This window comes from Entelurus aequoreus, linkage group LG28, assembly GCF_033978785.1.
Source record: "Entelurus aequoreus isolate RoL-2023_Sb linkage group LG28, RoL_Eaeq_v1.1, whole genome shotgun sequence".
Taxonomy (NCBI): Eukaryota; Metazoa; Chordata; class Actinopteri; order Syngnathiformes; family Syngnathidae; genus Entelurus; species Entelurus aequoreus.
Genome location: NC_084758.1, coordinates 19067035 through 19082075, shown reverse-complemented (window position 1 = coordinate 19082075; position 15041 = coordinate 19067035). Strand labels below are relative to the sequence as shown.

At 38.3% G+C, this 15041-nt stretch overlaps 3 protein-coding genes and 1 long non-coding RNA gene across 11 annotated transcripts in view; 2 read left to right on the top strand and 2 right to left on the bottom strand.

The window, feature by feature from the left end:
- Positions 1–15041, bottom strand: part of hs3st1 (heparan sulfate (glucosamine) 3-O-sulfotransferase 1) — a 362702-nt gene that overhangs the window by 54850 nt on the left and 292811 nt on the right. The window lies entirely within an intron of this gene.
- Positions 4791–6957, top strand: LOC133645060 (THAP domain-containing protein 6-like). The gene is made up of 5 exons (XM_062039846.1): positions 4791–5058; positions 5275–5374; positions 5792–5984; positions 6170–6259; positions 6718–6957. The coding sequence occupies exons 2-5, from the start codon at positions 5295–5297 to the stop codon at positions 6955–6957; spliced, it is 603 nt and encodes a 200-aa protein (XP_061895830.1). The 5' UTR covers positions 4791–5058; positions 5275–5294.
- On the top strand, positions 6871–9162 carry LOC133644937 (uncharacterized). Of its 2 annotated transcripts, none has more exons than XM_062039700.1 (4): positions 6871–7055; positions 7523–7668; positions 8054–8383; positions 8569–9162. In XM_062039700.1, exons 2-4 carry the CDS (start codon positions 7566–7568, stop codon positions 9036–9038), a joined length of 903 nt encoding a protein of 300 aa, XP_061895684.1. In that variant the 5' UTR covers positions 6871–7055; positions 7523–7565; the 3' UTR covers positions 9039–9162. The 2 variants fall into 2 exon arrangements, with proteins under 2 accessions (XP_061895684.1, XP_061895683.1); XM_062039699.1 differs by having other exon boundaries at positions 6871–7181.
- LOC133644938 (uncharacterized) lies at positions 7144–10033 on the bottom strand. Its single transcript, XR_009824856.1, has 2 exons — positions 8557–10033; positions 7144–8411 (listed from the first exon to the last, which is right to left on the bottom strand). It is a non-coding gene; the product is annotated as an uncharacterized LOC133644938 (long non-coding RNA).

Here is a 15041-nt window from a genome sequence, read left to right as displayed (position 1 = left end):
CAGACAACACATCTACAGTGTGATTTTGTTTTGTTTACAAGGAAAGACAAACAAAAGTTAAAAAAGGGAGATATGTTGTATATATATGTATGTGCTGCAGTTGTTTTAAGAAGGTTGCGACAGCTGCCGTAAAGGAGGTGCGTTGCTAGCCTGGTTGCTATGTTTCCGGTTGGTCGTAAAAGTGTCCGTCATGTGTTTTACCCTGCTCAAATCTCTCAGTAAATTTATTCGATGGACGATAGCTTTTGTTTTGAACTTTATTACACCTTGGAGCGCTTTTTCCCGTCCATTGTTTTCCTGCTTTCGCTATCTGCACCTAATGACTGAGCTACGTGATGTCATTTCTTGTGATGTCTCACGGAGCATTTCTGGTCGGGACGGGATTCGAATAAAGAATCAACTCTTTTCCTTTACTATAGTGGTCTCGATAACGGGTACCGGTTCTCAAAAAGGGATTCGAGTCCGAGGACTCGGTTCTTTTCTTATCAAACAACCGGGAAAACCGGTTTCGAGTATCATCCCTACTCTAAAGTATAGCGGTACCTCGACTTACGAGGGCTGATTGTTGTTTGAGTAACGAGCCGCCGACTGCTAGTTGGCACAACAAACCCCTAAAATATGCGGTTCTACAAACCCCAAAACCAGTTAAGTTGGCACGTTGTGTAAAAGGTAAATAAAAACAAAATATAATGATTTGCAAACCCTTTTCAACCTATATTAAATTGAATAGACTGCAAAGACAAGATACTTAACGTTCGAAACCGGAAAACGTTATTTTTTGCAAATATTAACCCATTTGGAATTTGATGCCTGCGACATGTTTCGAAAAAAGCTGGCACAAGTGGCAAAAAAGACAGAGAAACAATCATCAAACACTTATTTGGAACATCCCACAGGTGAACAGGCTAATTGGGAACAGGTGGGTGCCATGTTTGGGTATAAAAGCAGCTTCCGTGAAATGCTCAGTCATTCACAAACAAGGACGGGGCGAGGGTCACCACTTTGTCAACAAATGCCTGAGCAAATTTGTCGAACCGTTTAAGAACAACATTTCTCGACGAGTTATTGCAAGGAATTGAGGGATTTCACCATCTACGGTCCGTAATATCATCAAAAGGTTCAGAGAATCTAGAGAAATCACACGTAAGCGACGATATTATGGACCTTCGATCCCTCAAGCGACATCAGTGTGTAAAGGATATCACCACATGGGCTCAGGAACACTTCAGAAAAACCACTGTCAGTAACTACAGTTGGTCGCTACATCTGTAAGTGCAAGTTAAAACTCTACTATGCAAAGCCAAAGCCATTTATCAACAACACCCAGAAACCCCACCGGCTTCGCTGGGCCCGAGCTCATCTAAGATGGACTGATGCAAAGTGGAAAAGTGTTCTGTGGTCTGACGAGTCCACATTTCAAATTGTTTTTGGAAACTGTGGACGTCGTGACGTTGATGAGACCAAAGAGGAAAAGAACCATCCGGATTGTTATAGGCGCAAATTTCAAAAGCCAGCATCTGTGATGGTATGGGGGTGTATTAGTGCCCAAGACATGGGTAACTTACACATCTGTGAAGGCGCCATTAATGCTGAAAGGTACATACAGGTTTTGGAGCAACATATGTTGCCATCCAAGCAACGTTATCATGGACGCCCCTGCTTATTTCAGCAAGACAATGCTAAGCCCCGTGTTACAATAACATGGCTTCATAGTAAAAGAGTGCGGGTACTAGACTGGCCTGCCTGTAGTCCAGACCTGTCTCCCATTGAAAATGTGTGGCGCATTATGAAGCCTAAAATACCACAACGGAGACCCCCGGACTGTTGAACAACTTAAGCTGTACATCAAGCAAGAATGGGAAAGAATTCCACCTGAAAAGCTTAAAAAATGTGTCTCCTCAGTTCCCAAACGTTTACTGAGTGTTGTTAAAAGGAAAGGCCATGTAACACAGTGGTAAAAATGCCCCTCGTTGTGTTGTCTTTGCTGTCTATTCAACTGAATATAAGTTGAAAAGGATTTGTAAATCATTGTATTCTGTTTTTATTTACCATTTACACAACGTGCCAACTTCACCGGTTTTGGGTTTTGTATTTTGAGGTCAAACTCGGACGCCATCCTTAAGAAAGTCATCTTTTATTTGCCGGGTAGCAGCTTTTAGGCCATCAATTCAACCGTCATCTCACTCCTATCAACACCAAGAGCCAGACATTTCACCGCGAAAGGAAGAAGAACAAGTGGAGTGTGAGTCAGAAGGAGTTCGTGGTTTAGCCTCGACTGCAGGAATGAAGATGGAATGTCAACAAAAGCCTCTCGGCCAAAGGCGCCGCCGTGTGTTCTCACTTGCGTCCAAACAGCGTGACGCACACTTCTACGTACCCTCTCACTTAAAGGACATGAAACAATAGATTTGAGCCCCTTGGACTTACAGATGTGCAGCCCCAGATGTTTTTTTCCACCTTCTGGAACAAACATGTCGCTCGGAAACAACATGAGATCAAAGTGCATCTACACGCTGATGGCGGAGAGGACGGCGGGAAATCCCAGGTGTGACGGCCAAGGAGCACATAGACTACACACCTCCATGTTGACACTGTAACGGCTGGGATGGCAAACATCCGCTCTTGTTAGGTTGGAAAGGACTTTTATAGATCGGCCTCACGGTCGGTCGACTGCAGTGAGATGGCGATGGCGGGCTTTTAAAGTGAATTACTCGCCGATGTAGTTAATGCCGTGACTTGAAGTTAAGCAGGACAAGCACAAATAAAAGTGGCCTCGTCTTGAAGTCCAGTCCAGTGAAGCTTGGTTTCTACAGTTGTGACTAGTGACCAAAATCATTTTGATACGTTTCTAAATAAAGGGGGACCACAAAAAATTGCATTGTTGGCTTTATTTCAACAAAAAATCTTAGAGTACATTAAACATATGTTTCTTATTGCAAGTTTGTCCTTAAATAAAATAGTGAACATACAAGACAACTTGTCTTTTAGTAGTAAGTAAACAAATAAAGGCTCCTAATTTAGCTGCTGACATATGCAGTTTTTCTCTAATTACACAGCCATACACCTTAAAGTCATATAACTTGGTATGTGACACATGCTAACCGTTAGCATGCTAACATTAAAGTGCTAGCTTTTTGAGCTAATTTTGCAACCGTTTACCTTAGTATGGGACAGTTGTTAACTGTTCGTGTGCTAACGTTAGCATGCTAGCAAGCTAACTTAAGCATGCTAACTTTCATCTAATTTTACACTTTTTTCTCTATTTCCACTGCCATACACCTACATACATGCTAAATGTTAGCATTTTAATGCTAGCATTCTAACATTTTATGCTAGCTCTGTAGCTCTTTTTGTACAGTTACAAGTAAAACTCACGGATTCTGACAGTCGGAACCATCCTAAAAGTACGGCGGCTTCCGGCGACCCCCGGCCAGAGATCCAGGGCACAGATAGCAGGCCCATCAAAATTTCCGCGTGAATTTTCAAGTTATTATTATTACTATTCTCCAGATTTTGGCGCGCTCTACCTTCCATTTTTCTCTATTTCTCCTTAAATAAAATAGTAAACATACAAGACAACTTGTCTTTTAGTAGTAAGTAAACAAACAAAGGCTCCTAATTTAGCTGCTGACATATGCAGTAACATATTGTGTCCTTTATCTACCTATTATTTTGTCAACATTATTAAAGACAAGTGGTAGAAAATGAATGTCGTTGTGGCTTGTGCAGCCCTTTGAGACACACGTGATTTAGGGCTATATAAATAAACTTTGATTGATTGATTGATTATTCATCTACTTGTTCATTTACTGTTAATATCTGCTTACTTTCTCTTTTAACATGTTCTATCTACACTTCTGTTAAAATGTAATAATTACTTTTTATTCCGTTGTTTGATACTTTACATTAGTTTTGGGTGATACCAAAAATGTGGGTATCAATCTGATAAGAGGATCATACAATGGTCATATTCAAAATTTCCTGAGTTTATAAACATAATATACATTTAAAAAAAAAAAAAATGAAAGAAGATGTGATGCCAAAAAATATAGACGTAATCATAGTAGTATCGACTAGATACGCTATTGTACTTGGTATCATTACAGTGGATGTTAGGTGTAGATCCACCAATGGCGTTTGTTTACATTTTGACGCCGGTATCAAAGTATCAAACAACAGCAGAATAAGTGATAATTACATTTTAACAGAAGTGTAGATAGAACATGTTAAAAGAGAAAGTAAGCCGATATTAACAGTAAATGAACAAGTAGACTAATAATCAATCAATCAATCAAAGTTTATTTATATAGCCCTAAATCACGTGTGTCTCAAAGGGCTGCACAAGCCACAACGACATTCATTTTCTACCACTTGTCTTTAATAATGTTGACAAAATAATAGGTAGATAAATGACACAATATGTTACTGCATATGTCAGCAGACTAAATTAGGAGCCTTTGTTTGTTTACTTACTACTAAAAGACAAGTTGTCTTGTATGTATACTATTTTATTTAAGGTCAAATAGAGAAAAATGGAAGGTAAAGCGCGCCAAAATCTGGAGAATAGTAATAATAATAACTTGAAAATTCACGCGGAAATTTTGATGGGCCTGCTATCTGTGCCCTGGATCTCTGGCCGGGGGTCGCCGGAAGCCGCCGTACTTTTAGGATGGTTCCGACTGTCAGAATCATAGATATATATCAGTAGATGGCGCAAGGCGGAGTCTCCAGCGTAGTTCACCGGCGGCCATCTTGTGACGGTCAACTATTCTGGTACGTTCTATCATAGATATATATCAGTAGATGGCGCAAGGCGGAGTCTCCAGCGTAGTTCACCGGCGGCCATCTTGTGACGGTCAACTATTCTGGTACGTTCTATGGTAGCTGTTGTAAGGTGAGTGATCTGCACAAACAAAAATACTCTTAACTCGCTGAAATCTTGACGGATTTACAAACGGTTTTGTTTATTACACACGTTATTAACGTGGCTATGATTCAGGATGCTTGGACATGTTGAAATTGCAGCTTTTCTGTTCGAAAAACGACTTAAAAAATAAGGTTGTATGTTTGTCCCTGGCCAGCTGTACCTATTAACGTTAGCTAAGTTAGCTGAACAATTTTGTTAGCTCGTTTCATGGGAAAAGGATCAGTGGGAGAGGCAGAATTGCTCTTTCTTTTCAACATAACTTAAGTTGCACATGATTTCCAAGCGGTTTGGTTTGTTAAAAACATCTTACATTATGATACAGGAAATTGCTGGCTTTGTGTTTACAGAACTACGCCTACCAGTGAAGATGCCTGACTTTTGTGCAGCCTACGGATGCTCTAATCGCCGTAGTCTCAAAACGAGAACCCGTGGGATCACCTTTCACCGGTAAGATATGACAATATTATGACTATAATTAGGATAATCGTTAGTTACTTAGTGGATGTATGTACAATACAGGTCCTGCTACACAGGAACAGCGGGGCTATGTGAGATAATAGTATTGCAAGATTGTTGTTGACCCAAGGCTTTTTACACAATTGAATGTTTCTTTTGGACACCTTTCTTATAACTCTTTTAGTGTGGTTGTCTTATTCTTAAAGTACATACATGCATACATGCACATACATGCATACATGCATACATACATGCATACATACATACATACATACATACATACAATTACCCCAAAAATATGATAATTTAGGTGTGTATTTTTGTCCTTACCCTTAATGTTAAAGGAAAGAAGGGTGGAAAATGTTGACAATAATTTATATATCTGGCTACCTTTCTCACGTTTTTAAGGTTTCCCAAAACCGGAGAGAGGAAGAGGCAGTGGGAACTTGCCCTAAGAAGGGATGGTTTTGTTGCCTCTGGCAGGACAGTGCTCTGCAGTGAGCACTTTAGGAGTGAGGATTTTGACAGGACGGGGCAGACTGTCCGGCTTAAAGATGGTGTTGTGCCAACAATTTTCAACTTTCCAGCTCATCTTCAAAGGGTATGTGTATCATTGACCAACAAGAATTCAAGGTGTATAAGATTGATATATCAATATATAAATATGTGATTAAATGTCACACTTTAGTTTTTCTTTCTGCAAGTTTAGGAAGAAATAATGTGTTGCTTATTACAGCACATTTTAGACACTCAATATGTTTTTTTTCACTCTTATGTTTATTTTAGCCGATAGCAACAAGAAGCACAACCACTGCTAGAAGAGCGGAAGACAACCTGCCAATGGACTTGTCTCAGGATGAACCTCAGCCTGATGTTGTGAGTATTTGCATGTGGAATGTCCAGGTGTCATCAACATGTCCGTACACGGACAAATGTGTCCATTGGTCTTGGCTTGTCATATTATTATATTGAGGTGGTACTCTGTGTAAAAAGTTTGAGAACCACTGGCTATCTCACTTGCTCTGTCACTCATACACTTGGATGAATAAACATGTGCGAACATTGAAACTACACCCAGGGGTAGGCAACCTTTACAATCAAAAGAGTCATTTTTGTCCAGAGCCACAAAACATATTTTTGCCTTATAAGGGGACAAGCCTATTAAGATCAATTTCTTAAAAGTATGCTGAGTTGTGTTTTCTGTTGGAGAATTGGAGAACATAAAAATTGATTTAGGCTCACAGCATTGATAAGTGAACATTGAATTGTTAAAAAAGTAACTGTTATTAATTAACATATTACTAATATTTATATATTTGTATATTTTGCCAAAGCAACAGGGAGCCACTGGAGAGAGGCGAAAGAGCCGCAAGCGGCAGGCCACTGACCACCTATACGCATTGCCTGCTTGCCCCAAGGCTATAAAGGCCAAACTCAAAGAAGCCTCAGCGAGAGTGAGGAAACTGCAGGAAACTTCTGCATCGAGTTCAGATGCTCTGTCCTCCTGTCTGCATCGAGTTAATAAGATGCTCTGTCCTGTAAGATGTTCTGTCCTGTCTACATCGAGTTCATGAGATGCTCTACTCTTCTGCATCAAGTTCATAAGATGCTCTTTCCTGTCTGCATCGAGTTAATGAGATGCCCTACTCTTCTGCATTGAGTTCATAAAGTGGTACGTATTATTCATATGATACTATCTTGCTCCAATGTGTTTGCTGTCTGCAAATTTGTCTCTGTTCCAATTCTCTTGTGTTCAGTCCCCCCCCCCCCCCCCCCCCCAGATGCAGGTGTCAAAATGGTATGTATTGCATGGTCTGCATGCTCTGTTGTGAATTGATTCAAGCAGGTTTAGTGTCCTAAAAGTATTTTTAAGGATCCTAAACCTCACACTGATTATACATTTAAGATCAGGGATGCAAACTAGTCAGCTTTAGGTTACGGCCCCCTTTTTTCCCCCAAATGTGGCAATGAAGTGAATTGTGTGAAATGTGGATTTGTGTCTGCCCTGGCAGCTCCCTGAGAAGTGCTGCTCTGGGAGCATTCACTATTTTCACCCTATACCGTTTGTGTTTGCATCCCTGCTTTCTTGTGTCCTGTTTTGGCAGGATCATCATAGTAATACAATATTTGCTTTTGAAGGTTCCTCTCTATCCTGGGCTTCATCATCAATATCGACACGTTGATGTCAATGGTTCCTGTGCTGCTTGAAGGACAGCGATATGTCCTGACCTACAGGTTCAGCCAGGACCACTTGGAGCTTCTCTTTAACTCCATCAGAGCATCCGGTAGGGTTCATAATTCATATTTACCAGCCGCAACACTAAGTGACACGAAGTGTCAGCAAATGCTCGTATTGTTTTCAGTTTGTCGGTCCATATGTTTTTTGTTTTTTTTTGGGAAAAATGTGGTTCTGAAGACATATACAGTATCTGGAAGTGTCACAAACTATTTTTAGTATTTAGTAAAATGTCTGTGTGTTTGTCTATCTGTTTGCAGAATTTGTCACCACTGTGATACAGTCTGAATTGTATGATGATGTCATTCAACTTAATTTATGTGGAAAGATCATTCAGGGGTGGCTAGTTCTAATTTGTCTTTTTTTTTTTAAAGCATAAAGATATATTGAATATATATGTGTAATATACTCGTATATCTTGTGTTTATTTTAAGGTGGCTGGAATAACAACCCTAATGCCAGCCAGTTCAAGTACATCTTCCGAAAGCTGATGGCCCGGTGTGGGGTTGTTAAACCAAGCAGCAAAGGCAATGTGACTGCACAGGATGACACAGAGTCCCTACCAGCTGTAGCAATGTCCTCTGCTGCCCAGTCCTACCACATCGACACATCTACAAACCTGTCAGCTGTAGATATGTCCTCTGCAGAACAAAGAGAAGATCTTCCATCCCCGTTTGCTGACATTCCTGCCCTTGTACATGACCACAGCTACCTTCCCACCCGCTTCGATGGTCTTGTGGACAACGCTCTCGTGTACATTTCAGGTAGAGGTCGACCGATAGTGTATTTTGCCTATAACCGATAGTGCCAATAGTCAAAATCTGGGGGAAAACGATGGCCAATTAATCAGACGATAGTACTAAAAAAGAAATGTCCCCCTAATTTCCCCATGCTTATTAATTATTATTATAAGTTATTATATTATTAATCGGTCTACCTCTAATTTCAGGATTTGTTGTGCGACGGACGGTGAAGAAGCTGTCCTGTGATGTCTGCCGTGCCAGCCTGGTGACGGACGCTGCATCTGCCAGTAAGGACAAGAGCTACCACCTGCTGACTCTAAGAAACAATGGAGGCCTGGTGATTCCGTCTGAAGGCACGGTGAGGGTCGTCAGGGCAGCAGAGTGGGTCATTCGCCAGGCATCAGCAGATTCCAGACGATCACAGCCCATCAAACTGCTAGAGGTCCTCTACATTGTGCGGAAGAGGATAGGTTCAGAGGATGTGTTTTTGCTCGGGGAGCACATCGGCGACACACAGTATGGCATTGACAGTCACCACCATACGCTGGTAACATTAGTTGTGTCCCTGTTTTTCAAGCTAAGGCTGCACCACATTGCAAAAATCAATACTCTGAGCTTACAGAGTGGCAACATGAGACAGAAGCTCACCAAAGCAGTCCTTTTCAAAGGGCATTAGCTCCAACTGTGTGTGCACCGTGTGTCTTATTGGTTTTGTGTTGTACTGTATTGTATTGTGTGCAGCTGGTCCTTGTCTCCAAGACAAAATAAAATAACCTTGAACCTTGAAGCCCCATCTCTCCCCACCTGCCCCTGCTTCCTACATCCCCTCCACACCACACCAAGTTGTTCTTGGGCTTTTTTCGACTACAGGAACTCAGCGCACCGTGCTGTGTAGTGGTAACGCATTTCAAAGGTTCTGGATTTGTTTCCAAATCCAGAACCTAAATACAAAACCAATCACAGACCTTCATGGGTTTCTAGAAAGTTTCAGGTTATGGAAGGTATTGGTTAGGAATGGGACGATATGAAGATTTAATGTCAAAATATTTGTGATAAATGAGACAGAACTGGCCAGGACCTACTGTCTGTGAGATAATTTTATGTTGGTTTGGTTCTTCTGATAAAGGTGTGAATATCTATGCTATTGTCATTAGTTGTGTCCCTGTCATTCAAGCTAAGGCATTGCTAAATTAACAACTCTTAGCTTACAGAGTGGCAACATGAGACAGATTTTTATATATAAAATGTAAATATATTTAAATTTTAAAATGTATTATAAAATAACATAAATATTAACAATATAATAAAATAAATGGAATTGTATTTATTTATTTATATATATATATATTTTTTTTTATATATAAAAAATATCTCGGTAAATGTGTAATATAAATACTGTGTGTGTGTGTGTGTGTATAGCTATTGCTTTACCTATCTGCTTAATATTATTTTCATATGAAAGTCCATTATAAGTATGCAGTATCATAACTACATCTCTGACGTTTATAACAAACCAACCCGTTTGAAAATCGGTTGAAAATTGAGCAAGCTATGGTTATTTCAATAGTACATGCACCATAGACATTCATGTTATGAGTGGGCGTGCTGCCCGACGCAAGATGGCCGCCATGTGGCAACGTCGGTCTCCATCGGCCAGCAGCGCGGGTGAGTCATCTAGCTTTATATATGTCTATGGTCAGAATCCGTGAGTTTTACTTGTAACTGTACAAAAAGAGCTACAGAGCTAGCACAAAATGTTAGAATGCTAGCATTAAAATGCTAACATTTAGCATGTATGTAGGTGTATGGCAGTGGAAATAGAGAAAAAAGTGTAAAATTACATGAAAGTTAGCATGCTTAAGTTAGCTTGCTAGCATGCTAACGTTAGCACACGAACAGTTAACAACTGTCCCATACCAAGTTATATCACCCTAAGGTAAACGGTTGCAAAATTAGCTCAAAAAGCTAGCACTTTAATGTTAGCATGCTAACGTTTAGCATGTGTCACATACCAAGTTATATGACTTTAAGGTGTATGGCTGTGTAATTAGAGAAAAAAATGTAAAGTTAGCTAAAAAAGTTAGTACTTTAATGTTAGGGTGCTAGCATGCTAAAGTTAGCACGTTAACAGTTAACAAGTGTCACATACTAAGTTATATGACTCTAGGGCAGTGGTTCGTAACCTGGGTTCGATCAAACCTTTCAGATATCGCGTTTAGTTCCCACTAAAACTGTGGTTCTCAACCTTGTTGGAGCTACCGAACCCCAACAGTTTCATATGCGCATTCACCGAACCCTTCTTCAGTGAAAAATAATAATAAAACATTCTTAATTTAATCGTAATTTGTAAATATTAATCATGAAATTATGTTATTTTATTAAAGAAATACTAATAAAGATATATTTTACAAACAGAAAGTTACAGGAATGTACACATGATCCCATGTTTACATCTCATTGTGCAACATGTGAATGTTTTAGTGGGAACTAATGTAAAGTATCAAACAACAGCAGAAAAAGTGATTATTACATTTTAACAGAAGTGTAGATAGAACATGTTAAAAGAGAAAGTAAGCAGATATTAACAGTAAATGAACAAGTAGACTAATAATCAATCAATCAATCCAAGTTTATTTATATAGTCCTAAATCACGTGTGTCTCAAAGGGCTGCACAAGTAATTTATAAATATTCATCATTAAATGATGTTATTATATTAAAGAAATACTAATAAAGATATATTTTACAAACAGAAAGTTACAGGAATGTACACATGATCCCATGTTTACATCTCATTGTGCAACATGTGAATGTTTTAGTGGGAACTAAATGCGATATCTGAAAGGGGTACAAATTATTTCCAAAGCAGGACTCCCACTCAGACATACAATACTAGAACACAGCTCATGAAAAACAATATTTTTTTGGTATTGTCATTGTAGGTGGGCCAAAACACTAATATTAGAAAATAATCTCATGGAAATGGCTGCTGTCATTTGATTATAATAATAAAACATTGAACTTGTTATTTAGTCAGGTTTGGGACAGAGGGAACATTGTTTGGGGGTATCTATAATACGCTGATAGGGAGAAGTTTTTATCTACACGATGAGTCGGGTGTGTCTTGACCTCAGCGGCGGAGGCTCTGGCGAACCCTTGAGGCCGACTCACCGAACCCCTAAGGTTCGATCGAACCCAGGTTAAGAACCACTGCCCTAAAACATTCACATGTTGCACAATGAGATGTAAACATGGGATCATGTGTACATTCCTGTAACTTTATGTTTGTAAAATATATCTTTATTAGTATTTCTTTAATATAATAACATAATTTCATGATTAATATTTATAAATTAGGATTAAATTAAGAATGTTTTATTTATTTTTTTCACTGAAGAAGGGTTCGGTGAATGCGCGTATGAAACTAGTGGGGTTTGGTACCTCCAACAAGGTTAAGAACCACTGCTCTAGGGTAGACACTGTTTGGAAGATGGCCTGCAGTTTCTTGTCTCCCCCAGAGTCGGAGCGAAGAGGCGTTCAGGGACCTGACTCTGTGTAACACTTTCAAAATGAAAGCACGAGTCAAATATTTCAAAACTAAACGTTCTTTTGGGCGGGACGAATGCGACGAGTCCTGATTAACCGAGGAGTACAATTTGATGAATCTCCACATTAAGAATCCCTATGATGCAACCCTCAAACAGATGTTTGATATTATTGTGTTCATGGCGCGGTTCTAAGGGCCAAATTCTTTGAGTTTAACCTCATTGGCGTGATCGAAGACCTCTGAGTGAGTCGCGGATCTTGTCAGGCGGTGCAGACAAGGATCAAGAAAAGGAACGTTTCATCCAATCAAGCACTGACGACTTTCTCCATGTTTAAGACAAAGTTGTGTGTTTCCAGGGATGACGACCAGACTTGCAGGTCTGAATCGTTATCTGCTGCATCTCGCAGTTCTTTTCATTCTGCGTTTTATCCTTCATTACCGTATTTTCCAGACTATAAGGCGCAGTTAAAATCGTGTTTTTTTTCCCCTCAAAACTCGACAGTGCGCCTAATGTATGGAATAATTCTGGTTTTGCTTATCGACCTCAAAGCTTCTTTTTTTTTTTTTTTGGTACATGGTGCAATGATAAGAGTGACCAGTAGATGGCAGTCACACATAAGAGATATGTGTAGACTGCAATATGACTCAAGTAAACAACACTAACAATGTATATGTTTATATGTATGTCTCACTATTATGTTAGATCCACTATGGACTGGACTTTCACAATATTATGCTAGACCCACTCGACGTCCATTGCATCCGGGTCCACATCTGCGCTCCTCTCCAAGGTTTCTCATAGTCATTCGCATTGACATCCCACTGGGTTGTGAGTTTTTCCTTGCCCTTATGTGGGCTCTAAACCGAGGATGTCGTTGTGGCTTGTGCAGCCCTTTGAGACACTTGTGATTTAGGGCTATATAAACAAACATTGATTGATTGATTGATAACCTTACTCTTGATTTTGATCAGATTCAATAATTGTATCTAACCTACTTATAGTTTACTACCTTGTCAAATGATGTAATCACAAAAATGATATTAATTTAACAAATAAACCTTAGGCTTAGGTCAGGCTGCATAGAAAAAAATACTTTTACATACAATATGTATTATGTTGTGCTAAAAGAAATAGACTAAATTAATACTAAATATGTTTAACTAAACTGTCAGTACAATTAAAGTGCAAATGAAAATACAGCTTCACCACTTTAGTCATATTTTGTGCGCTTAAGAAATTTCTCTATGACTTTAGCTCCAGACTTCTGTTTGTTTTTTATTGTCATTACTGTCACTATTGGTGGAAAAGTGTACCGCCTACACCAGGGGTGTCCAAAGTGCGGCCCGGGGGCCATTTGCGGCCCGCAGCTAATTGTTTACCGGCCCGCCACACATTCTGCAAAAATTGCAAAATTGATATTGCAAAAATTCAAAAAAAACATTTTAAAAAAGTGGAATGAGGTGAAATCTAACAAGAAAAAGTTGCAATGTTGACACAAAAGCTGCCATGCAGGCTTTTGTCTTTGTTTATTTTTCTTTTTTTTGCCATTGTTAAAAAAAAAAAAAGACTAAAAAACTATGTTATAATGAATTATTACTTAAAAAATATCACTTTAACCCTGTAACACACCTTGTTGTAAAATTACAACGTTACCTTTAACCATCCTAAAAAACAATCTGTTATATATATTTATATTTGTTTACCACATTTACATAGTCATTGTTTCCTATTGTTCAGTCTCACAAGGCTATTGGATCGTACATTTGTTTATAAGTCACGCCTTCTGGCCATGAACTCACACAACCTCTCAAGGTTTCCTTCAAACAAAATCTATTTGTTTCATTGGACTGGATTCATCAGCTTCAAGTAATTAAAATGTATTTTATATATTTTTTGGTTGTTATTACAATGTCTAGAGCATGTACATATGTAGTTATTGTGGAACAGATGCATCAAATTTCATTTAGAGCTTGTTATATAATTGTTGCAATTATACAACACTTGGTGAATGTGGTAGTCAAATAGCTGGCTTGTTGCAGTGGGCTCAAACAGGTTGTATTCCCTCCACTACATCACTGCCTGAAGTATTTTCTCTATACATGGATAGTATACATTCTACAGACGTTTTACAGACGACAGGGACTGTTTTTAGGACTTTCACCACCAATGAAAGTCTTCACGACCAATGTCATGAAAAGAAAAAAAGAGGGGGAAAACAGCGTTTTTTAAGAGTTTTATCTTGTTTCATATTTTTTATATTTGTAATAAATAACTTCATAAAAATATAACTAATGTGTGATTATTATTAATGGTATATACCGTTACGGTAGCAATCAACTCTGCAAATGAACCCTTAGTTGTTCAGACAACGTGAGTACAAATACAGAAATTCTGCTCCCATCAAAGCCCAATGTTGCAATATTACAACATTTCTCTAAAAACATACCTAAACATTTTTTTTTTTAACTCTTCAATTTCTGCATCAAATGCCTCCTACAACAACATCTGAAAGGTCAATTTAATTTTTTTTTTTAGGTTTTTCTATATTTGGGTCTTACAGGGTTAAAATGTTTTATGTGGAAAAAATATTGCATATATTGTGTGGTTGCCATATAAAAACATCAAAATTTTATTTGACAAAAGAGCATAAAACAAACAAAATAATTGTTCCAGCATAAAATCGACAGATATATCTGAAGTTGATCTCGTAATTTAAGTGTTAAAAGTAAAATAAAACTAATAAAAATGTATCACTTTATGAGTTGGGGACCTTTTGGACCCCAAATATATTTAGTAGGATTTTATTTAACTTTTCACTGTGATTAATTAAAAAATATTAAATAATTAAAATCAATGGTGTCCTGCATTATTGATCTTTTAAGGCTCTAAATACTAAATACTTAATATTTCAGTTTTACTATAAAAAACAAAGTTGTCTTTGACAGAAAACTTTTTTTTTTTTTTTACTTTATATCAACCTCAAGTTGATATTGAGATTTACTGTAAGCGTTAAATAAAAAATAATAATAATTTGACTTATTTTTAACAGTTTAATGACTGAGACCCTTTATGGTCCCCGGGAGCCCTAAAGGTTAAAAAAAAAAAAATCCATATATTTTGTTAAGGTTTGAA